This window comes from Cherax quadricarinatus, chromosome 18, assembly GCF_038502225.1.
Source record: "Cherax quadricarinatus isolate ZL_2023a chromosome 18, ASM3850222v1, whole genome shotgun sequence".
Lineage (NCBI taxonomy): Eukaryota > Metazoa > Arthropoda > Malacostraca > Decapoda > Parastacidae > Cherax > Cherax quadricarinatus.
In genome coordinates, this window is record NC_091309.1 from 34,960,395 (window position 1) to 34,983,961 (window position 23,567).

Sequence of the window (23,567 nt, forward strand, 5' to 3'; positions counted from 1 at the left end):
GTTAGCAGTCCCGCGTGTCCTAGAAAAAATGTCAGTAGTCCTGCATGTCCTAGAAACAATGTCAGCAGTCCTGCGTGTCCTAGAAACAATGTCAGCAGTCCTGCGTGTCCTAGAAACAATGTCAGCAGTCCTGCATGTCCTAGAAACAATATCAGCAGTCCTGCGTGTCCTAGAAACAATGTCAGCAGTCCTGTGTGTCCTATAAACAATGTCAGCACTCCTGTGTGTCCTAGAAACAATGTCAACAGTCCTGCGTGTCCTAGAAGCAATGTCAGCAGTTCTGCGTGTCCTAGAAGCAATGTCAGCAGTCCTGTGTGTCCTAGAAGCAATGTCAGCAGTCCTGCATGTCCTAGAAACAATGTCAGCAGTCCTGCTTGTCGTAGAAACAATGTCAGCAGTCCTGCGTGTCCTAGAAGCAATGTCAGCAGTTCTGCATGTCCTAGAAGCAATGTCAGCAGTCCTGTGTGTCCTAGAAGCAAGGTTAGCAGTCCCGCGTGTCCTAGAAACAATGTCAGTAGTCCTGCGTGTCCTAGAAACAATGTCAGCAGTCCTGCGTGTCCTAGAAACAATGTCAACAGTCTTGCGTGTCCTAGAAACAATGTCAGCAGTCCTGCGTGTCCTAGAAACAATGTCAACAGTCTTGCGTGTCCTAGAAACAATGTCAGCAGTCCTGCGTGTCCTAGAAACAATGTCAACAGCCCTGCGTGTCCTAGAAACAATGTCAACAGTCCTGCGTGTCCTAGAAACAATGTCAACAGTCCTGCGTGTCCTAGAAACAATGTCAAAAGTCCTGCGTGTCCTAGAAACAATGTCAGCAGTCCTGCGTGTCCTAGAAACAATGTCAACAGTCCTGCGTGTCCTAGAAACAATGTCAAAAGTCCTGCGTGTCCTAGAAACAATGTCAGCAGTCCTGCGTGTCCTAGAAACAATGTCAACAGTCTTGCGTGTCCTAGAAACAATGTCAGCAGTCCTGCGTGTCCTAGAAACAATGTCAACAGCCCTGCGTGTCCTAGAAACAATGTCAAAAGTCCTGCGTGTCCTAGAAACAATGTCAGCAGTCCTGCGTGTCCTAGAAACAATGTCAACAGTCCTGCGTGTCCTAGAAACAATGTCAAAAGTCCTGCGTGTCCTAGAAACAATGTCAAAAGTCCTGCGTGTCCTAGAAACAATGTCAAAAGTCCTGCGTGTCCTAGAAACAATGTCAAAAGTCCTGCGTGTCCTAGAAACAATGTCAAAAGTCCTGCGTGTCCTAGAAACAATGTCAACAGTCCTGCGTGTCCTAGAAACAATGTCAAAAGTCCTGCGTGTCCTAGAAACAATGTCAAAAGTCCTGCGTGTCCTAGAAACAATGTCAAAAGTCCTGCGTGTCCTAGAAACAATGTCAAAAGTCCTGCGTGTCCTAGAAACAATGTCAAAAGTCCTGCGTGTCCTAGAAACAATGTCAGCAGTCCTGCGTGTCCTAGAAACAATGTCAACAGTCCTGCGTGTCCTAGAAACAATGTCAAAAGTCCTGCGTGTCCTAGAAACAATGTCAGCAGTCCTGCGTGTCCTAGAAACAATGTCAACAGTCTTGCGTGTCCTAGACACAATGTCAACAGTCCTGCGTGTCCTAGAAACAATGTCAAAAGTCCTGTGTGTCCTAGAAACAATGTCAGCAGTCCTGCGTGTCCTAGAAACAATGTCAACAGTCTTGCGTGTCCTAGAAACAATGTCAGCAGTCCTGCGTGTCCTAGAAACAATGTCAACACCCCTGCGTGTCTTAGAAACAATGTCAAAAGTCCTGCGTGTCCTAGAAACAATGTCAGCAGTCCTGCGTGTCCTAGAAACAATGTCAACAGTCCTGCGTGTCCTAGAAACAATGTCAAAAGTCCTGCGTGTCCTAGAAACAATGTCAAAAGTCCTGCGTGTCCTAGAAACAATGTCAAAAGTCCTGCATGTCCTAGAAACAATGTCAACAGTCCTGCGTGTCCTAGAAACAATGTCAAAAGTCCTGCGTGTCCTAGAAACAATGTCAACAGTCCTGCGTGTCCTAGAAACAATGTCAAAAGTCCTGCGTGTCCTAGAAATAATGTCAAAAGTCCTGCGTGTCCTAGAAACAATGTCAAAAGTCCTGCGTGTCCTAGAAACAATGTCAAAAGTCCTGCGTGTCCTAGAAACAATGTCAAAAGTCCTGCGTGTCCTAGGAACAATGTCAAAAGTCCTGCGTGTCCTAGAAACAATGTCAAAAGTCCTGCGTGTCCTAGAAACAATGTCAACAGTCCTGATCTAATAAAATATCTTCCATTCACCTGTAAAACATCACTTTGTTTAACTAACGTATTAACCGTAAATAGCATTCTACATATTCTTATTTATGTCTTATTGAATTTAAACCTAGTGCAATAAACCTAGAACAATGTTTGGTTGTCTTGCCGGTACAATGTTTGGTTGTCTTGCCGGTACAATGTTTGGTTGTCTTGCCGGTACAATGTTTGGTTGTCTTGCTGGTACAATGTTTGGTTGTCTTGCCGGTACAATGTTTGGTTGTCTCTCCGGTACAATGTTTGGTTGTCTCGCCGGTACAATGTTTGGTTGTTTCGCCGGCACAATGTTTGGTTGTCTTGCTGGTATAATGTTTGGTTGTCTCGCCGGTACAATGTTTGGCTGTCTTGCCGGTACAATGTTTGGTTGTCTTGCTGGTACAATGTTTGGTTGTCTCGCCGGTACAATGTTTGGTTGTCTTGCTGGTATAATGTTTGGTTGTCTCGCCGGTACAATGTTTGGTTGTCTTGCCGGTACAATGTTTGGTTGTCTTGCTGGTACAATGTTTGGTTGTCTCGCCGGTACAATGTTTGGTTGTCTTGCCGGTACAATGTTTGGTTGTTTTGCCGGCACAATGTTTGGTTGTCTTGCTGGTACAATGTTTGGTTGTCTTGCAGGTACAATGTTTGGTTGTCTCGCCGGTACAATGTTTGGTTGTCTTGCTGGTACAATGTTTGGTTGTCTTGCTGGTACAATGTTTGGTTGTCTCGCCAGTACAATGTTTGGTTGTCTTGCCGGTACAATGTTTGGTTGTCTTGCCGGTACAATGTTTGGTTGTCTTGCCGGTACAATGGTTGTCTCGCCGGTACAATGTTTGGCTGTCTTGTTGGTACAATGTTTGGTTGTCTTGCCGGTACAATGTTTGGTTGTCTTGCCGGAACAATGTTTGGTTGTCTTACCGGTACAATGTTTGGTTGTCTTGCTGGCACAATGTTTGGTTGTCTTGCCGGTACAATGTTTGGTTGTCTCGCCGGTACAATGTTTGGTTGTCTTGCCGGTACAATGCTTGGTTGTCTTGCCGGTACAATGTTCGGTTGTCTCGCCGGTACAATGTTTGGTTGTCTTGCCGGTACAATGTTTGGTTGTCTCGCCGGTACAATGTTCGGTTGTCTTGCCGGTACAATGTTCGGTTGTCTCGCCGGTACAATGTTTTGTTGTCTTGCGGGTACAATGTTTGGTTGTCTCGCCGGTACAATGTTTGGTTGTCTTGCCGGTACAATGCTTGGGTGTCTCGCCTGTACAATGTTTGGTTGTCTTGCCGGTACAATGTTCGGTTGTCTCGCCGGTACAATGTTTTGTCTTGCGGGTACAATGTTTGGTTGTCTTGCCTCAAAAGGGTTAACAGGAGTACATATGGGTCTATATCTACATATCTATAGTTCATTTATATGTTACAAGCAAATTTAGGAAATTTGCTTACTATATCTGGTATCTTATTTTCATTAATAAGATATCTTGACATATCACATAGGTTATTATACTGTCTATCTCTGTATTACTCAATAAGTGGACAATTAAGCACATAGTGTTCAAGACAGTGACCAATTGCCTGATCACATAATTTGCATTTAGTTTGATCATCATCTGTGTGTCTCCCAAACTGCCAGAAGTACTTGTAACCAAGCCTAAGCCTGGCCACTACAACATCAGTCAGTCTGTTCACATTGCAAGTTGCTCCATAAACATACTTATCTGTGTTCTTATTTATGTTATTTTATACAAGAACTTAAGAACATGACAAAAAATGTAGGCCAAAGTAGTTGTAGATGGCAAATGATACAACTTTGATCTACAACAGATTATCTTATGTTTTGGTAAGTTCTTGTGTGTGAGAGGTGTTGGATTTTGTAAGGACCTGCCAAGCTTGAGCCACCAAGTCTGCTAGTGGGCATAGTCTTCTTTGACAATATGTACAACTGCCACACCTAACATCTGGCTAGAGTATATAAGCTCCATCTGTTTCAACTTCAGACTTACCAAGCTATGGGACTAACACTTTCCATCTAGGCTGAGGGCCTGAACACCTCAAGTAAGATAACTTCTTCAATTATTATAATTATGAGTAAGAGCTAAACCCGTAGGATTATACAGCTCATGTGGGGGGGAGGGATGGAAGGCATGCAAGCTCAATTCAGGAAACCAGAGTACAGATCCAATTCTCTAAATCAAGAGTCCCTCACCAGCGTCAAGGAACCTCCCTTGAGGGGTCCAAGTCTTCAACTGTTAGTTTCACGGCGACGGGACTGAACACCTCAAAATCTCTACTTCTTCAACGATCTCCAATATACTGATAACCTCTGTATTCGTCTGAAGAAGCCAGCTGCACAGATCAAATGTCTCGGTACTAAAGATACCTAAATATTGCACATGAGTCTTAGCCACCTGAACAAGCTTTAATTAGGATTACCGTTTATTATTTACGTGTTGCTGTGCACATCTTTTCTTCACTGTTGCTGGCAATACACTACTCCCGTCAAAATGCTAGCTACTTATTTAAAACATACCAGCTTTCATGATGTTATACATACATATTTAAAAATAATTTTTATTTTCAAAGAAACGAACTATAACTTTGTTTCATGACCTGCAGTTATGGTAAACAAGAGTACTGTTGATCACAGGACTTCGTCCTAGGTTTTTTAGTAATATGGTTGTGCAAAATCTAAAATATCTGTTTTCTATCATTAGTGTTATTATAGTCACAAAAACGAACTAAGCCCTTGTGGGTCATACAGTGATTTTTTTTATTCTGAACAAATCCCATTATTTCGACACACTATCATTATTGCTTGGCTCATGGTGTTCCACCAGATTTCCAGAACAGTCGAACACACAAAGTGAAGGTTTCTCGGCTACTATGTACCGTAAGATTGTGTTATCGACATTTTTACACTCCTTAAGGTGTAATATAACAAGATTAGGAAGAGCCCTGGGAATGCTAATTAAGGCAGTGCCTGTAAGTCGCTGAATACCGACCAGTTCGACGACTTGCAGTCGTGGGCAGCTAACCACTATGATTGCAATGCCTCCATCTGTTAAATCCGAACACCAGTTCAACCTTAGATGCTCAAGTCTAGGGCACATCGATGCCAGAGTCCACAGTACTGAGTCATCCATAAGACAGCATTCGCTGAGGTCCACGTAGACTAACTGTGGTAAACGGTGAAACATTGCCTTCAAGCCACCAGGAGTCAACTGGATACCTCTACGAAGCTTCAGCCAGGTCAGATGTTCTAGACCATATATTCCAGACAATCCATCATCAGTCATTTGTTCACAAAATGAAATTTCGAGCTTTTGAAGAAGTGAACAATCTCGAAGCGACCTAAAAGAGGCGTCTGTTAAGTATTCACCATCTAGGAATAAGTTCTTGAGACAGTGACTGAGCTTCTTTGTCAGAAACATTACTGAAGAGTCGTGTATGTGTATAATTCCATCAATGTTAAGATATTCAAGATGGTTACATTGTCTAGCAATAATGGTCAATCCTGCATTATCTAATAACTGACAACGAGATAAATGTAAATATTGCAGTTGTCTGAAGCCCCCTATTATATGGAAACATTGGGTACTGTGCACTTGACAACCTTCCATGTTCAAATACCGTATGTTGGGACACCTTATTACTAAGTCTTTAAAAACAGCCTCTGTTAAACCATCACAAAACTGGACAGTGAGTTCCCTGAGCTTATTACAAGAAGCGGCCACCTGCAGCAACAAGTTGCCACCATCTTCACGTCTGCTCAGCTCCAGGGAGACCAGCGAAGGTGATGCTCTCAGTAAGCTTTTCACTCTATCTCCGTCTGCTCTATCTTCCTCAGAAAACACAAGGTGCGTCCACAGTGTTGGATCTTTGGCTAGGTCCCGCCAGGTGGTACACACAGGGGCCACACTCACACACAACTCGCGCACTCTTAGGAACGAGAAAATATGCAATAAAATTTCATTTGGTAGGCAACTGATGTAACACTTGCCTTGCAAGCTAATGACAGCACTGGTCTGTGAATCTAGAGAGTCTTCTATACATGCAGCATGACTATCATGGGAACAGCTCTCACAACACCGTGACCATTTTGTTTTACACTCGTTCCTTTGAACACTTAAGCAAGTTTTGAGAGTAGTTGAATCTTCACAACTATTGCTTACTGTTTCTCCTTCATGCATCTCTGTGCTTTGTATTTTCGGCATTTTCTTAGAAACTGTTTAAACGAAAGACACAATCGGTGCTGACCTGTTGCTGGGAGGTCAGCACAGGCAGAGGGTTTTGCTGGGGTCAGTACAGGCAGTGGGTATTGCTGGGGGTCAGTACAGGCAGTGGGTGATGCTGGGGTCATCACAGGCAGTGGGTGATGCTGGGGTCATCACAGGGAGTGGGTGATGATGTTGGGGATCATCACAGAGAATGGTTGATGGTGGGAGTCATCACAGGCAGTGAGTGATGATGCTGGTGGTGTTGCGGCTCCGTCCACACAGCATGACTTTACTTCACGTGCCCTTAAAAGAAACAGAATTTCAACAACAATGTGATAAAGTAACTAGATTAGCTGAATAAAGTTTATTAAACCACATTAACACTATGTATATGAAGCTTGATCTAATATTTATCAAGAGTGATTTTCACTTCATTTAATCATATATCTGAAGACTAAACGTGATGTAATATATGCATGTGTGTACTCACCTATTTATACTCACCTATTTGTGGTTGCAGGGGTCGAGTTATAGCTCCTGGCCCCGCCTCTTCGCTGATTGCTACTAGGTTCTCTCTCCCCCTGCCCCATGAGCTTTATCATACCTCGCCTTAAAACTATGTATGGTTCCCGCCTCCACTACGTCACTTTCTAGGCTATTCCACGGTCTGACTACTCTATGACTGAAGAAATACTTCCTAACATCCCTTTGATTCATCTGAGTCTTCAACTTCCAATTGTGACCTCTTGTGTCTGTGTCCCTTCTCTGGAATATCCCGTCTTTGTCCACCTTGTCTATTCCGTGCAGTGTTTTATATGTCGTTATCATGTCTCCCCTGACCCTCCTGGCCTCCAGTGTCGTCAGGCCGATTTCCCTCAACCTTTCTTCGTAGGTCAATCCCCGTAGCTCTGGGACTAGTCTTGTTCCAAATCTTTGCACTTTCTCTAGTTTCTTGATGTGCTTGACTAGGTGTGGATTCCAAACTGGTGCTGCATACACCAGTATGGGCCTGACGTAAATGGTATACAGAGTCTTGAACGAATCCTTACTGAGGTATCGAAACGCTATCCGTAGGTTTGCCAGGCGCCCGTATGCTGCAGCAGTTATCTGATTGATGTGCGCCTCAGGAGATATGCTCGGTGTTATACTCACCCCCAGATCTTTTTCCTTGAGTGAGGTTTGCAGTCTTTGGCCATCTAAACTATATTGTGTCTGCGGTCTTCTTTGCCCTTCCCCAATCTTCATGACTTTGCATTTGGCAGGGTTAAACTCAAGGAGCCAGTTGCTGGACCAGGCTTGTAGCATGTCCAGGTCTCTTTGTAGTCCTGCTTGATCCTCATCCGATTTGATTCTTCTCATTAACTTCACATCATCTGCAAACAAGGACACTGCTGAGTCTATCCCTTAAATTATGTCGTTCACATATACCAAGAACAGCACAGGTCCTAGGACTGACCCCTGTGGAACCCCGCTTGTCACAGGCGCCCACTCTGATACCTCGTCACGTACCATGACTAGTTGGTACCTCCCTGTCAGGTATTTCCTGATCCATTGCAGTGCCTTTCCTGTTATGTGTGCCTGATCCTCTAGCTTTTGCAGTAACCTCTTGTGAGGAACTGTGTCGAAGGCCTTCTTGCAGCCCAAAAGAATGCAGTCGATCCACCTCTCTCTCTCTTGTCTTACTTCTGTCACCTTGTCATAAAACTCTAGTAGGTTTGTGACACAGGATTTTCCTTCCCTGAAACCGTGCTGGTTGTCAATTATACACTTGTTTCCTTCCAGGTGCTCCACCACTCTCCTCCTGATGATCTTCTCCATGACCTTGCATACTATACACGTTAGTGATACAGGTCTGTAGTTTAGTGCCTCATGTCTGTCTCCCTTTTTAAAAATTGGGACTACATTTGCCATCTTCCATACCTCAGGGAGTTGCCCAGTTTCAAATGATGTGTTGAAGATCTTTGTTAATGGCACACACAATATCTCTGCTCCCTCTTTAAGGACCCACGGAGAGATGTTGTCTGGTCCCACCGCCTTTGAGGTGTCAAGTTCACATAGCAGCTTCTTCACCTCCTCCTTGGTTATAAGTACCTCATCCAGCACTTGGTGTACCCCCCTGTTCTGATTTCCTGGAGTCCTACTGGTTTCCACTGTAAATACTTCTTTATATCTCGTGTTGAGCTCCTGACATACCTCTCCGTCGTTTCTTGTGAATTCCCCATCACCCTTCCTCAGTCTGATTACCTGGTCCTTGACTGTTGTTTTCCTCCTGATGTGGCTGTACAACAGCTTCGGGTCAGTCTTGACTTTCGATACTATGTCATTTTCATATTGTCGCTGAGCCTCCCTTCTTATCTGTGCATGTTCGTTTCTGGCTCTTAAGCTAATCTCTTTATTTTCCTGAGTTCTCTGTCTTCTGTACCTTTTCCATTCTCTAGTACACCTAGTTTTTGCCTCCCTACACCTTTGGGTGAACCAAGGACTCGTTCTGTTCTTCCCATTATTTCTGTTTCCCTTGGGAACAAACCTCTCCTCTGCCTCCTTGCATTTTGTTGCCAGATAGTCCATCATTTCTCGTACTGGTTTTCCTGTCAGTTCCCTCTCCCTATGAATGTCTTGTAAGAAGTTCCTCATGCCTGACTAGTTCCTCCTTTTGTAGTTTGGTTTTTACCATCCTATTCCTGCTACACTCTCATCTTGAAGCTCAACTATGTAGGCGAAGCACAGAACCACATGATCACTAGCTCCCAGGGGATTTACATACATGATATCCTCAATGTCCGAACTACTCAAGGTGAATACAAGGTCCAGTCTTGCTGGTTCATCCTCTCCTCTCTCTCTCTGGTACTGTCTCTAACATGCTGATGCATGAGGTTTTCCAGTACCACATCCATCATCTTGGCTCTCCATATTTCGGGACCCCCATGGGGCTCCAGGTTTTCCCAGTCAATCTCCTTGTGATTGAAATCACCCATAACTACTAACTTTGCTCCCCCCATGTGTGCTCTCCTGGCCACCTCGGCTAGTGTGTCGACCATTGCTCTGTTGCTCTCATCGTATTCCTCTCTTGGCCTCCTGCAGTTCTGTGGTGGGTTGTACATTACTGCAATTATCACCTTATGTCCCTCAGACTGGATTGTTCCTACTAAGTAGTCCGTTCCGGCCGTGCCATCCATTCCATTCATTTTCTCAAAACCCCACTGGTTTTTAATGAGCAGTGCAACTCCTCCTCCCCCTCTCCTCCGTCTTTCCTGAGGATTTGATATCCGGATGGAAAGATTGAACCTGTTATTACTCTGGTGAGTTTTGTTTCTGTGAGTGCTCTTATGTCTGGAGATGTCTCCTTGATTCTTTCGTGCCACTCCTCATACTTATTTGTTATTCTATCTGCATTTGCATACCACACCTTCAACTTCTTTTCTAAGATTGTGGTCTGGGAGGTGTATTGGGGTTGGGGAAGTGGAAGACCTGATAAGGAACTATGGGTGGTTGCTGTGGGGGTGGAGTTTGTAATGCAGTGGGTGGGGGCATTTGACGTGGCATGGGTGTTTTTGTTTAGAGTGTTTGGTTGCACTGGGGTTGACCTGGTTGGGAGGCTTCTATAGAAAGTTGTGAGGGAGGCTGTATTTGATCTTCTTCCTGTGTCTGGGATCTCCTGTCTGTCTTCTCCATCCCCTCTCTTTCCTCCTTTCACCTTTGTACCAGTTTCTGCCTTTCTTCTTGTGTTCTGTCGTGGTCGAGATACACCTTCCTGTATGCCAGCATGTCCCTTAATCGTGCTTTCTCCTGCAGGATCCTGTTCCGAGTCAATTCTGCCTTGAAGGTCACTTTCACTGGCCGGGTTTTTTTTTTTTACAAACCCCCCTATTCTCCGAAAAATTTCCAGCTGGGTCATGTCGTCTTCTCCTATTGCTTTCATGATGCTTTCAACTGCTTTTTTTTCCCTTGTTTTCTTGCTTCATATGTTTCCCCTTCAACTTCCTGGAGCCCATACACAAAGACTGACCTCACCCTTTCATTCTCCCACTGCATATCCCTGTGTATCCCCTCATTCAATGTGTGTGAATGTGTGTGTGTGTGTGTGTGTGTGTGTGTGTGTGTGTGTGTGTGTGTGTGTGTGTGTGTGTGTGTGTGTGTGTGTGCATGTGTGTGTGTGTACTCACCTAATTGTGGTTGCAGGGGTCGAGACTCAGCTCATGGCCCTGCCTCTTCACTGATCGCTACTAGGTCCTCTCTCTCTGCTTCCTGAGCTTTGTCATACCTCTTGTTAAAACTATGTATGGTTCCTGCCTCCACTACTTCACTTGCTAGGATATTCCACTTCCTGACGACTCTATGACTGAAGAAATACTTCCTAACGTCCCTGTGACTCATCTGAGTCTTCAGCTTCCAGTTGTGACCCCTTGATTCTGTGTTCCCTCTGTGGAACATCCTGTCTCTGTCCACCTTGTTAGTTACCATTTTGTCCTAGGCACATGTCGATTAGACACTAGGCCTGTTGTATATGCGTGTGCGTGCGTGTGTGTGTGTGTGTGTGTGTGTGTGTGTGTGTGTGTGTGTGTGTGTGTGTGTGTGTGTGTGTGTGTGTGTGTGTACTCACCTATTTGTGGTTGCAGGGGTCGAGTCTTAGCTCCTGGCCCTGCCTCTTCACCGGTTGCTACTGGGCCCTCTCTCTCCCCGCTCCATGAGCTTTATCAAACCTCGTCTTAAAACTGTGTATGGTTCCTGCCTCCACTACGTCATTTTCTAGGCTATTCCACTGCCTTACAACTCTATGACTGAAGAAATACTTCCTACTATCTCTCTGACTCATTTGTGTCTTCAACTTCCAATTGTGGCCTCTTGTTTCTGTGTCCCCTCCCTGGAACATCCTGTCTTTGTCCACCTTGTCTATTCCATGCAGTATTTTATATGTCGTTATCATGTCTCCCCTGACCCTCCTGTCCTCCAGTGTCGTCAGGCCGATTTCCCTTAATCTTTCTTCATAGGACATTCCCCTTAGCTCTGGAACTAACCTTGTCGCAAACCTTTGTACTTTCTCTAGTTTCTTGACGTGCTTTATCAAGTGCGGGTTCCAAACAAGTGCTGCATACTCCAGTATGGGCCTGACATACACGGTGTACAGTGTCTTGAATGATTCCTTACTAAGGTATCGGAATGCTGTTCTCAGGTTTGCCAGGCGCCCATATGCTGCAGCAGTTATCTGATTGATGTGTGCTTCCGGAGACATGCTCGGTGTTATACTCACCCCAAGATCTTTCTCCTTGAGTGAGGTTTGCAGTCTTTGGCCACCTAGCCTATACTCTGTCTGTGGTCTTCTGTGCCCTTCCCCTATCTTCATGACTTTGCATTTGGCAGGATTAAATTCGAGAAGCCATTTTTATTTGCTGGACCAGGTGTCCAGTCTGTCCAGGTCTCTTTGAAGTCCTGCCTGGTCCTCATCAGATTTAATTCTCCTCATTAACTTCACATCATCTGCAAACAGGGACACTTCTGAGTCTAACCCTTCCATCATGTCGTTCACATATACCAAAAATAGCACTGGTCCTAGGACCGACCCCTGTGGGACCCCGCTCGTCATAGGTGCCCACTGTGATACATCATTACATACCATGACTCGTTGTTGCCTCCCTGTCAGGTATTCTCTGATCCATTGCAGTGCCCTTCCTGTTATATGCGCCTGATGCTCTATCTTCTGCACTAATCTCTTGTGAGGAACTGTGTCAAAGGCCTTCTTGCAGTCCAAGAAGATGCAATCAACCCACCCCTCTCTCTCGTGTCTTACTTCTGTTATTTTATCATAAAACTCCAGAAGGTTTGTGACACAGGATTTGCCTTCCGTGAATCCGTGCTGGTTGGCATTTATACTCTTGTTCCGTTCCAGGTGCTCCACCACTGTCCTCCTGATAATCTTCTCCATAATTTTGCATACTATACACGTCAATGACACAGGTCTATAGTTTAGTGCCTCTTTTCTGTCTCCTTTTTTAAAAATGGGAACTACATTTGCCGTCTTCCATACCTCAGGTAGTTGCCCAGTTTCCAGGGACGTGTTGAAGATTGTGGTAAGTGGCACGCACAACATATCTGCTCCCTCTCTAAGGACCCATGGGGAGATGTTGTCCGGTCCCATTGCCTTTGAGGTATCGATGTCCCTTAGCAGTTTCTTCACCTCCTCCTCATCTGTATGTATGTGGTCCAACACTTGTTGGTGTATTCCTTGCTGGTGTCCCCATCTGGTCTGTCCCCCCAGAGTCCTTCCTGTCTCTACTGTAAATACTTCCTTAAATCTCGTGTTGAGCTCCTCACATACCTCTTGATCCTTTCTTGTGAGTTCTCCACCTTCTTTCCTCAGCCTTATCACCTGGTCCTTGACTGTTGTCTTCCTCCTAATGTGGCTATACAGCAGTTTCGGGTCAGATTTGACTTTCGATGCTATGTCGTTTTCATACTGTCGCTGGGCCTCCCTCCTTATCTGTGCATACTCGTTTCTGGCTCTTCTACTAATCTCCTTGTTTTCCTGGGTCCTATGCCTCCTGTACCTTTTCCATTCTCTGTTGCACTTAGTTTTTGCCTCCCTACACCTTCGGGTAAACCAAGGACTCGTTTTGGTCTTCCTATTATTTCTGTTTCCCTTGGGAACAAAACTTTCCTCTGCCTCCTTGCACTTTGTTGCCACATATTCCATCATCTCGTTTACTGATTTTCCTACCATTTCTCTGTCCCACTGAACCTCCTGCAGGAAGTTTCTCATACCTGTGTAGTCCCCCCTTTTATAGTTTGGCCTGTCCCCTTCAGTTCCTGTTACCTTCTCCACTTGTAACTCTACTATATAGTCAAAACTCAGAACCACGTGATCGCTAGCTCCAAGGGGCCTCTCGTAAGTGATGTCCTCAATGTTTGAACTGCTCAGGGTGAACACAAGATCCAGTCTTGCTGGCTCATCCTCCCCTCTCTCTCTGGTTGTGTCCCTGACATGTTGATGCATGAGGTTTTCAAGTACCACATCCATCATCTTGGCTCTCCATGTTTCGGGACCCCCATGTGGCTCCAGGTTTTCCCAGTCGATCTCCCTGTGGTTGAAATCGCCCATTACCAGTAACTTTGCTCTGCTCGAGTGAGCTCTTCTTGCCACCTCAGCCAGTGTGTCCACCATCACCCTGTTGTTTTCTTCGTACTCCTCTCTTGGCCTCCTGCAGTTCTGTGGTGGGTTATACATCACTCCAATGACTATGTTCTCCGGACTGAATTATACCTACAATGTAGTCTCTTTCTCCAATCATGTCCATGCCTTCCATTTCCTCAAATCCCCATCAGTGTTTTATGAGCAGTGCAACCCCTCCTCCCCCTCTACTCCTTCTATCTTTCCTCAGGATCTGATATCCTGTTGGGAATATTGTGTCTGTTATTGTCTCAGCGAGTTTTGTTTCTGTGACTGCTATGATGTCTGGGGATTTTTCACTGATTCTTTCGTTCCACTCCTCATGTTTATTCGTTATTCCATCCGTGTTTGTGTACCAAACCTTCAGTTTCTTTTCTATCATTGTGGTCATGCAAGAATATTGGGGTTGGGGGAGCGAGACCCTTGGTGGGGGCCTATATGGGGCTGTGGTGTAGGTGGGGTTTGTGTTGATGGGGGTGGGGTCAGAATGCCCATAAGGGACAGCTGTTGGGGTGAGGTTTGTGATATGGGGGTTGGTGGCAGAGGGAACAGTGAGTGGGTTGTAGTATAGGTTGCTCAGTTGCATTGGGAATGTCGCGGTTGGAGTCTTTTGGTGGGAGATTCTGTGGGGTGTGTTTGCCCTTCCTCCTGTGTCTGGGTCCTGCTCATTTTCGTCATTGCCTCTCGTTCCTCCTTGCGTCTCTGTACCCTCTCTTTCAGTGTAGTCCTTTCTTCTTGTGTTCTGTCGCAGTCGAGGTATACTCTCTGGTACCCCTCTTTGTCCCTCAGTCTTGCTTTCTCTTGCAGAATCCTGGTTCGAACTGATTCTTCCTTGAAAGTTACTCTGACAGGCCATATCCTTCCACTCACAAACCACCCAATTCTCTGAAAATTTGTCACCTGGGTCATATCGCCCTCCCCTATTGTTTTCATGATGCCTTCAATCATTTTTTCTCCTCCTGTTTTATTTCTTCAAAGTTGTCCCCCTTGGCTTCTTGGAGCCCGTACACAAAAACTGACCTCGCCCTTTCCTCCTCCCACTGAGTCTCCATCTGCTTCCTCTGAGGCATTTTATTTCCTTCCATTGACATGTTCTTGCCTTCAGTCCCTGTCATATCTGAAACTTCTATTCTCAGTGAACTGTCTTTCCTGACCAGCTGTCCCTTGCTACTGCAGTTGGCTCTTAGAATCTCTGCATATAGCATACTTTCATTGTCTTCGGACCTGTCATTTGATCTTAGTGTGCTCATTGTCTTTTCCCTGGCCCCACGTGGGTCTGATAGGGCCTTCATGTACGGCATGTCTCCGTTGTTGCTTACTGTCCCCTTGTCTGCGCCTGACTTTGAATTTCCTGATGTCACATCTGAATTGTCATTTGTCTCTCTAATCTGTTTCAGGCTTTGCAGTTTCTCTTCTAAGCACTGTATCCTAGCTTCTGCTGCTAAGACCTGTACTTCCCACTTCCTGCACTCTTCAGCTATCTGCTCCTCCATTTTCTTACCAAGCTCTACTATCTTCCTTCCCCACTCTTCCTCCCTTTTTTGGAGCTCTAACTCCCAGTCTTTCCTCCCTGGTTCGTCTACCAGATCTCTGGTTTTCCGTCCTCTAGGGCCACCCATTTTTTTTTTATTACCACAGACAGAAGGCTAGAGGAGGGAGAGGGTGCGAGGGGGAGAGAGAAAGGGTAGAAAGAGGGAGAGAGAGGAGAGAGAAAGGGTAGAAAGAGGGAGAGAGAGGAGAGAGTATGGGGGTGAGGGATAAGACCAAGGGGGAGAGAGAGAAATGTGAGGGGGAGAGAAAGGGTAGAGGGAGAAAGAGAGGGAGAGGGAGAGAGAGAGAGAGAGAGGGAGATAGGAGGGTGAGGGAAAAGGCTATGAGAGAGATGGAGAGATGAAGCCTATAGAGAGAGAGGAGGGTGAGAGATAGGGTTATGGGAGTGAGGGAGAGAGAGAGAGAGAGAGAGAGAGAGAGAGAGAGAGAGAGAGAGAGAGAGAGAGAGAGAGAGAGAGAGAGAGGGAGAGAGAGAGGGAGAGAGAGAGAGGGAGAGAGAGAGAGGGAGAGAGAGAGAGAGAGAGAAAGAAAGAAAGAGTAGGGGGAAGGGGAGGGAAAAAGGCTATGAGAGAGAGAAACGCGAGGGAAGGAAAGATAGGAGGGAGGAGGGAGTGAAGGCAAGAGTGGGGAGGGGAAAGGTCTGTGGGGGAGGGAAAGGTGTGTGGGGGGGTGAGGGGATGCGGTCAAATTCCCAGGATCAGCTGTGTGTACTCACCTAGTTGTGGTTTCAGGGGTCGAGACTCAGCTCCTGGCCCCGAGTGTATGTTTGTGCGCACGTGTGTGTGTGAGCACGTCAGTTGTTTATATGTCCCAGAAATACAATTCACCCCTGTGTATCCGTAATACTAATACGATACCATTAACACTGAGAGTAATTCTAATAATTATAATACTAGCGTGTGTTAACAAGTCATTCTTTCACCCAGTTATGTACTACCTTTTACTACATGTGTACCCAATACTTGCTTCTCAGATTGTACTGTCTTTGTGTCCTAAAACATTATCTCTCAAAACTGTTGTCAGGGCTGTAGTCCCATTAGCCCCGACTTAATCCTCCTGCCTATTCCTTGCTCCTACAAATTTTATCTTCCTACTACTGCTAGGTGTTGTGTGTATGATAATCCCTCTGGAGCAGGGTTTGTAATAGCCAGCTGCCAGTGATCGCAGGGCCGGCTCTACCACTCAAAAACATCCTGCCAACCACAAACAGGTGATTTGTACGTTACTCCTCAGAGGGGACGTCCATCCAGATGCCTGATGTACGATGCTCGCTGTACGATGCTCGCTGTACGATGACTCGTGCACCTCACCCTTCCGCCGCTGACTTCTTCAGCTATTCTTTTCTCGTTGCCCTTTTGAGTCCTCATTTACCACACTTATCACTTGTATACTGCTACTTTTATAATTAACACTTCACTTTTGGTAAGTACACTTCTTATTTGTGATGACACCCAACCTGTTATGGCGGCGCTACTCCCTTAGGCCTACTGCTGCCACCACCTCTGCTTATATTTATGTATATGTATGTATATATATATATATATATATATATATATATATATATATATATATATATATATATATATATATATATATATATATCCCCTTTCTGACTAGCTTGTTCACGCTGTGTGCTACATCACAGTTTGTCGTTAGCCAACCTCTCTTAATTCTATTTGATCTTTTCTCTTTAGACACTTGCTTTGTACTTTGTATATGTGTAACAATGTGGCAACAGGTGCCAACTAGGCCTCAACGAACTGGCACTTTGAAATTTTGTTGTATAATTTCAGGCTTTCTCTCGCCTTTACTTTATTGATTTTTGCTAATACTTTGGTTATCACTTGTAGGGTTGTTCACTGATGTTGTCACTAACACTGGTTGCTTCTAGCTGCTAAAACACGCCCTAAAAACACTAAGATTCTCGGAGCCTGGTGCTTGTGACCCACTACACTACGTGTACTCACACGTGTGTGTGTGTGTGTGTGTGTGTGTGTGTGTGTGTGTGTGTGTGTGTGTGTGTGTATGTGTGTGTGTGTGTGTATGTGTGTGTGTGTGTGTATGCGTGTGTGTGTGTGTATGTGTGTGTGTGTATGTGTATGTGTGTGTATATGTGTGCATGAGTATGTGTGTCTGTGTATGTGTGTGTGTGTGTGTATGTGTGTGTGTGTGTGTGTGTGTGTGTGTGTATTCACCTAATTGTGGTTGCAGAGGTCGAGTCATAATTCCTGGTCCCTGCCTCTTCACTGGTCGCCACTAGGTCCACTCTCTCCCTGCTCCATGAGCTTTATCATACCTCTTCTTAAAGCTATGTATGGTACCTGCTTCTATCTCATTTTCCAAGCTATTCTGCTTCCTGACAACTCTATAGCTGAAGAAATACTTCCTAACATTCTTGTAACTCATCTGAGTCTTCAACTTCCAATTGTGACCCCTTGTAGCTGTGTCCCATCTCTGGAACATCCTGTCTCTATTCACACCACCGTGTGTACTCACCTATTTGTACTCACCTAATTGTGGTTGAAGGGGTCGAGACTCAGCTCCTGGCTCCACCTCTTCCCTGATTGCTACTAGGTCCTCTCTCTCCCTGCTCCATGAGCTTTATCATACTTCGTCTTAAAGGTATGTATGGTTCCTGCCTCCATTACATCACTTGCCAGGCTATTCCACTACCTGACAACTCTATGACTGAACAAATATTTCCTAACATCCCTCTGACTCATCTGAGTCTTCAGCTTCCAATTGTGACCCCTTGTTTCTGTGTCCCATCTCTGGAACATCCTGTCTCTGTCCACCTTATCTATTCCTCGCAGCATTTTGTATGCCGTTATCATGTCTCCCCTAACCCTCCTGTCCTCCAGTGTCGTCAGGCCGATTTCCCTTAACCTTTCTTTGTAGGACATTCCCCTTACTCTGGAACTAGCCTTGTTGACGTGCTTGACCAGGTGTGGGCAGGGCCGGATTAAGAAGTCTCCGGGCCCTAGGCTATTCAGATTGGCGGGGCCCCTTTGAGTTGCGGGTAAGCGAAGCGACCCCTTCTAGCTTGGGGGTGGGGGTGGGGGGGTCGGTGTGAGCCTGTTTAAGGTCTAATTAAATACATTCTGGCTATTTAGATTAAATTTAATAGGGAAAGTACATCAAGACAACCAAAACCATTTACCAACAGCCATTATAACTATCTTGTTAAATCATGCATTTTAAAGAGAATAAACTCAAGACAGCATAGTATTACTAGATTAGGCTATTAAAGTAGTGACATCATGTACCTATTATATTCAGCATAACCACTACAGCACTATTATTCCCTTTATAAATCACTGACCATTATTATCATTGCATCATGCATAAGACTAACAAATCATATAAACTCAAGAAAGTAAAGAATTGTTTATATTCACAGGCACTTCTTAAATAAACTTTTTTCTGGATTTCATATTGGCAAAATCATCAATTATATTCTGAAAATCAATATTTCTTGTTGGATCAGACTCAATGGTCAACAAGGCTAGGTTACACAATTTGTCTTGGCTCACTGTTGAATGGAGCTGGTTTTTCACTCTTTTCAAAACAGAAAATGAACGTTCTCCTTCACAGTTAGTAGCTGGAAGTGTTAGGTAAAGGCGATACACTATGTCAACATTAGAGAAGGTTTCTGAGATACCTGCATTTCTTAAATGTTTCAAAACAGCTGAGGGCGCACATTTTTCAGGTGGAGCTTTAATCTGATTCATATACCCAGAAAAATTAACTATTTCTTCAACAAATGTGTCCTGAACATCTGCTGAAAGGTGTTGTTGCAACTTTAATGCAGCTTCTCTCAATTCTGCATCTGGCATAGTAGTAATTTTGAACAGAAATCCAAACTTGTCATTGAGATTCTGGTAGATTTCTTTTCTTTTCACCAATTCTGTAATCAGTGAATCCAGAATGACGAAGTATGTAGCTGTCTTACATTTCTGCCTTGGTAGCAACACAATTTCATTGTCTGGCTCTTCAAAATTGCGTTTCCTCTTCCTTGACCACTGATGATCAGCCCGGTAACTGTAGTCTTTCACCAGCAGTTTAGCTTTCTCTTCAAACATTTCAAAAGCTTCATCATTGCGAAGTGAGCTTACAAATTCCACTAAGCCTGCATAGAGGTTAGCACAAGTAGCTATTTCAATTTCAATTTTCTGAAGTGTCTTGTTCGTGGCATTTAACCGTTCCAGTATACAGTCCCAAAGCACACAGAGTAAGGCCAATTCAAAATCTTCCAATTTTGATGCTAAGCTGGCTGCTTCGCTTCTTGTAGTTGCTGTCTGGTCTTCATCCTCTGCTATTTGGATCAAAGCAGAACGTATTTCAGCAAAGCTGTCTTTCAAAGCATGTGTTGCATCATGCTGTGCTGACCACCTTGTTGTTGATAATGATTTGATGACATCTCCATGAATGGTTGACTTGAGTATACTCCACCGATGCGTTGAAGCAGAGAAAAAATTAAGAGTGCTTGTAAAAGTCCAAAAAATGAAACTGCAGCGACACAACACTCCGTAGCACATGACCCAACAAGATTAAGAGAATGTGCTGAGCAGGGCACATATTCAGCAAGTGGGTTGATTTGCTTGATACGGGCTTGCAATCCATTATATTTACCCGACATGTTACTTGCATTGTCGTAGCTTTGGCCACGGCAATCCATAATAGAGAGATCATGTTCAAGCAGAGTATCCAGTACTACATTCATCATTGTTTCTCCATTATGGCCTGAAAGAGGAATGAATTTTATAAAGCGTTCTACAGGCTTACCACTGGAGTCGACAAAATGAACAATGAATGTCAATTGATCTGTATGTGAAATATCTGGTGTTGAATCTACACTTATTGCAAAGTATTTTGCAGTTTTCACAGCTGCTATGATGTTATTGAGGACCTTCTTAGTCATCAGTTCAATAAATTCATTGCATATAGTAGATGACATGTAAGATACAGTGCCTCTTCCTGCATTCCCAAGGCATGACACATGATTTGCTAAGAATGGATCGAATTGTGCTAACAGTTCTATGATCCCTAGGAAATTGCCATTGTTTTCCGAACCAAAAACCTCATTTTCTCCACGGAAAGCAAGTCCTCTTAGAGCTAAGAATTTTACAACAGCAACAACTCTTTCTAGAACTTTTCTCCAATAAGTGCGCTCTTTTTCAGTTTGATTTTCCAAATGAGAATCCAATAAGCCTTTTTTCTGTGCACGAAATACACTGGATAAAATGCAGATCCTGTGAGTGGTGCTGTTTTCATGTTCCTCGAAATGCTTGGAATTTTTCCAGTCATTGAACCCCTGTGTGAAGGTATTTTCTTTGGTAGAAAATAGCTTGCATGCTGAACAGTACACTTTTCATGAGCTTTCAGAGTATACCATCCATGATCTTTTCACAGTTTCTGAATTTGCAAGCTTCCTATAAAACATAGATGACTTTAAACAACGACGACTTCCATCATCATAAATCCTTGCTGATTTCCTAAAGTCAATGTTCAGAGTTTGACTGAAGTTTTCTGCAATGAAAGCATTACATAGAGAATCTGGGATTACATTTGGCCATGAGGCAGGATCTTTTAAGACAAATCCTGTGGATGAAATGTCCGTTGAGACATTGAGAGGAGACACTAAAGAAGTAGATGCTGGCTGAGAAATAATGGAGGGAGGGCTTCCTGTATGATCTGATGTATCTGCAGATTCAACTGTACTGGTAACATCAGAAACTGTTTTCGTAAGCATGTCTGTGATCTTTCTGCAGCTTCCTACATCTTTCTTTTTCTGTTCTTGAATTTTCTTCTTTCTTTTCTGTGATCCATTCGCATAAGAACGTCCAAAATCACGTTCACGAGATGCCATAATGAGGATGTATCACTGTCTGTAATCATGCAAACACAAATTTTTCATTATCAATTATTATTATTTTTTTAATTATTAATTTTTTCTGTCAATTGGGGGGATATGGCCCTTGTAGCCCCCTTTCCTCTGGCTGTGCATCTAAAAATTCAAAACGTTACCAGAAAGGAGTCATATACAGAACTTTTACCATAGATTAGGTTAGTGATTTGGGCTACGAATATTTTACTAATTCATCCTCCTTGATCTCCAATTTACTTAAACAGAAATCATACTGAGTCCAAGAACAATGCACAATGGTATTTATATTACCACCATGTGCGCAGTCTTGGATGAGCCCCTGAACCCCTTGGACCACGGGGCCCCCAAATGCGCGGGGCCCTAGGCAAATGCCTAGTTTGCCTATGCGGTAATCCAGCCCTGGGTGTGGGTTCCAAACTGGTGCTCCATACTCCAGTATGGGCCTAACGTACACGGTGTACAGTGTCTTGAACGATTCCCTACTGAGGTATCGGAATGCTATTCTCAGGTTAGCCAGCAGTTATCTGGTTGATGTGCGCTTCACAAGATGTGCTCGGTATTATACTCACCCCAAGATCTTTCTCCTTAAGTGAAGTTTGCAGTCTTTGGCTGTCTGCGGTCTTCTTTGCCTTTCCCCGATCTTCATGACTTTGTATTTGGCAGGGTTAAATTCGAGGAGCCAGTTACTGGACCACACGTCCAGCCTGTCCAGGTCTCTTTGTACTCCTGCCTAAGTAAGTAAGTTTATTCAGGTATACACAAATACAGTTACATAAAATTATCATACATAGCAGCATATGTGTAGAGAACCTAGGATAACCCAAAAAAGTCAGACAGAGTGACTTATTTCCACTGGGGTCATTTTACCTTATTATTATAATATAAATGTTATAATATTTTCTTATTATTCTATAATGAAGATAACATCTTATTATCATACTAAAAAGACTATCTACTACACGAGGGTCATTAAGACTATCTACAATACGAGGGTCATTACTAGGAATAAGGTAAAATTTACACGTATGTTAGCTAAAAAATAGAAAATCATTCATCTCCCTTTCTGTAGCTACATTCATCAGACACCTTTTGGCACTCTTCTTGAACCGGTTCATGCTATGACTGGCTTTGACATGTGCGGGCAGTCTGTTCCATTCCTTTATTGCTGTACAATAAAAGGTGTTTGAAGCCTGGCCACTGACTGTGGGTACTACAAAGTTGTGTTCTCTCCCCCTAGTACTATGATTGCTTTGGTTCCCAACCTTGACGAAATTGACAGCAAGATATACTGGACACTGTTTGTGAGCAATTTTATAAACATGATTTAGCTTCAGTTATTTTACTCCGTCCTCAACATTCAGCATATCCAACTGCTGTAATTCATTCTGGCCTACATGCTCTCTTGGTCCCAGCCCCAGGATGAATCTTACGATTTTGTTCTGGGTGATTTGCAGTCTATCTTTCAGTTTTTTTTTGTCAAGGCAGAGTACCATGAAGAGCAAGCGTAATCCATATGACACTGTATAAGGGCTAGACATAGGGTCCTGCGAGCCTCAGTAGGTAGACACTGTGCTTGTCTATAGAGGAACTTCAGTCTGGCATTTGCTTTCTTTACTGCACTGTTCCCTATCAATTCTCCTGACATGCATGGGTCAAAGGGGATTCCCAGATGTTTTACTGATGAAACCAAAGTGATGGGCTCCCCATTACACTGGACATTAAAATTATTTACCCTTCTCGGTTTATGCTTCGTGCCAAAGAGAATGGCTTCAGTTTTCCCGAGGTGTAATGACAGTTTGTTGTCTACTAACCATTTGCTGCAGGACTCCAGTTCCAGTGTTAAAACATTAGCTATATCTTGTGGGTCTTTACCTGACACTAACAGAGCACTGTCATCTGCATACAGTATGATTTTGCACTTGACATTGATAGGCATGTCAATGACATAACATAAGAATAATAAGGGACCCAGAATACTACCTTGGGGAACTCCACATGCTATCGGCAGGGGTTCTGATTCCGTTTTGTTGATTTTGACAGTTTGTCTCCTGTTGCTAAGGTAGGACTTAAACCAGTCTACAGAACCTATACCGATAGCTTGAAGTTTCTTACATAATATATATATCGAAGGTCTAAAGTTACCATACCTATGAGGTTCCCCTTTGACATTTCAGTTCTCAGGTAATCCATCAGATTAATTAGGGAGGTGTCGGTTGAGTAAGATCTTCTAAAGCCCGATTGATAGCTATGGAGAATGTTGTTGTCATTAAGGTACTTAACTACTTGAGAGTACACCGCCCTCTCTAGAATTTTGGTTATTATACTGAGTATACTAACAGGCCTATAGTTGCTTACATCAGACCTACTATTTTTCTTGAAGATAGGAGTGACTCTGGCCTCCTTGAACTCCTCCGGTACGGTATTAGTGGTGATTGATAGATTTATTATGTGAGCAATAGGGATTGACAGTTCAGA

At 44.0% G+C, this 23,567-nt stretch overlaps 1 protein-coding gene across 1 annotated transcript in view; it reads right to left on the bottom strand.

Moving 5' to 3' along the window:
- Positions 1 to 3,383: 3,383 nt before the first annotated feature.
- LOC128689467 (F-box/LRR-repeat protein 2) overlaps positions 3,384 to 23,567 on the bottom strand; it is a 360,993-nt gene continuing 340,809 nt past the window's right edge. The window contains exon 2 of the mRNA XM_053777804.2: positions 3,384 to 6,795. Within this exon, the coding sequence (XP_053633779.1) occupies positions 5,065 to 6,489 (1,425 nt within the window). The 5' untranslated portion in view covers positions 6,490 to 6,795 and the 3' untranslated portion in view covers positions 3,384 to 5,064. The remainder of the gene's footprint in view (positions 6,796 to 23,567) is intronic.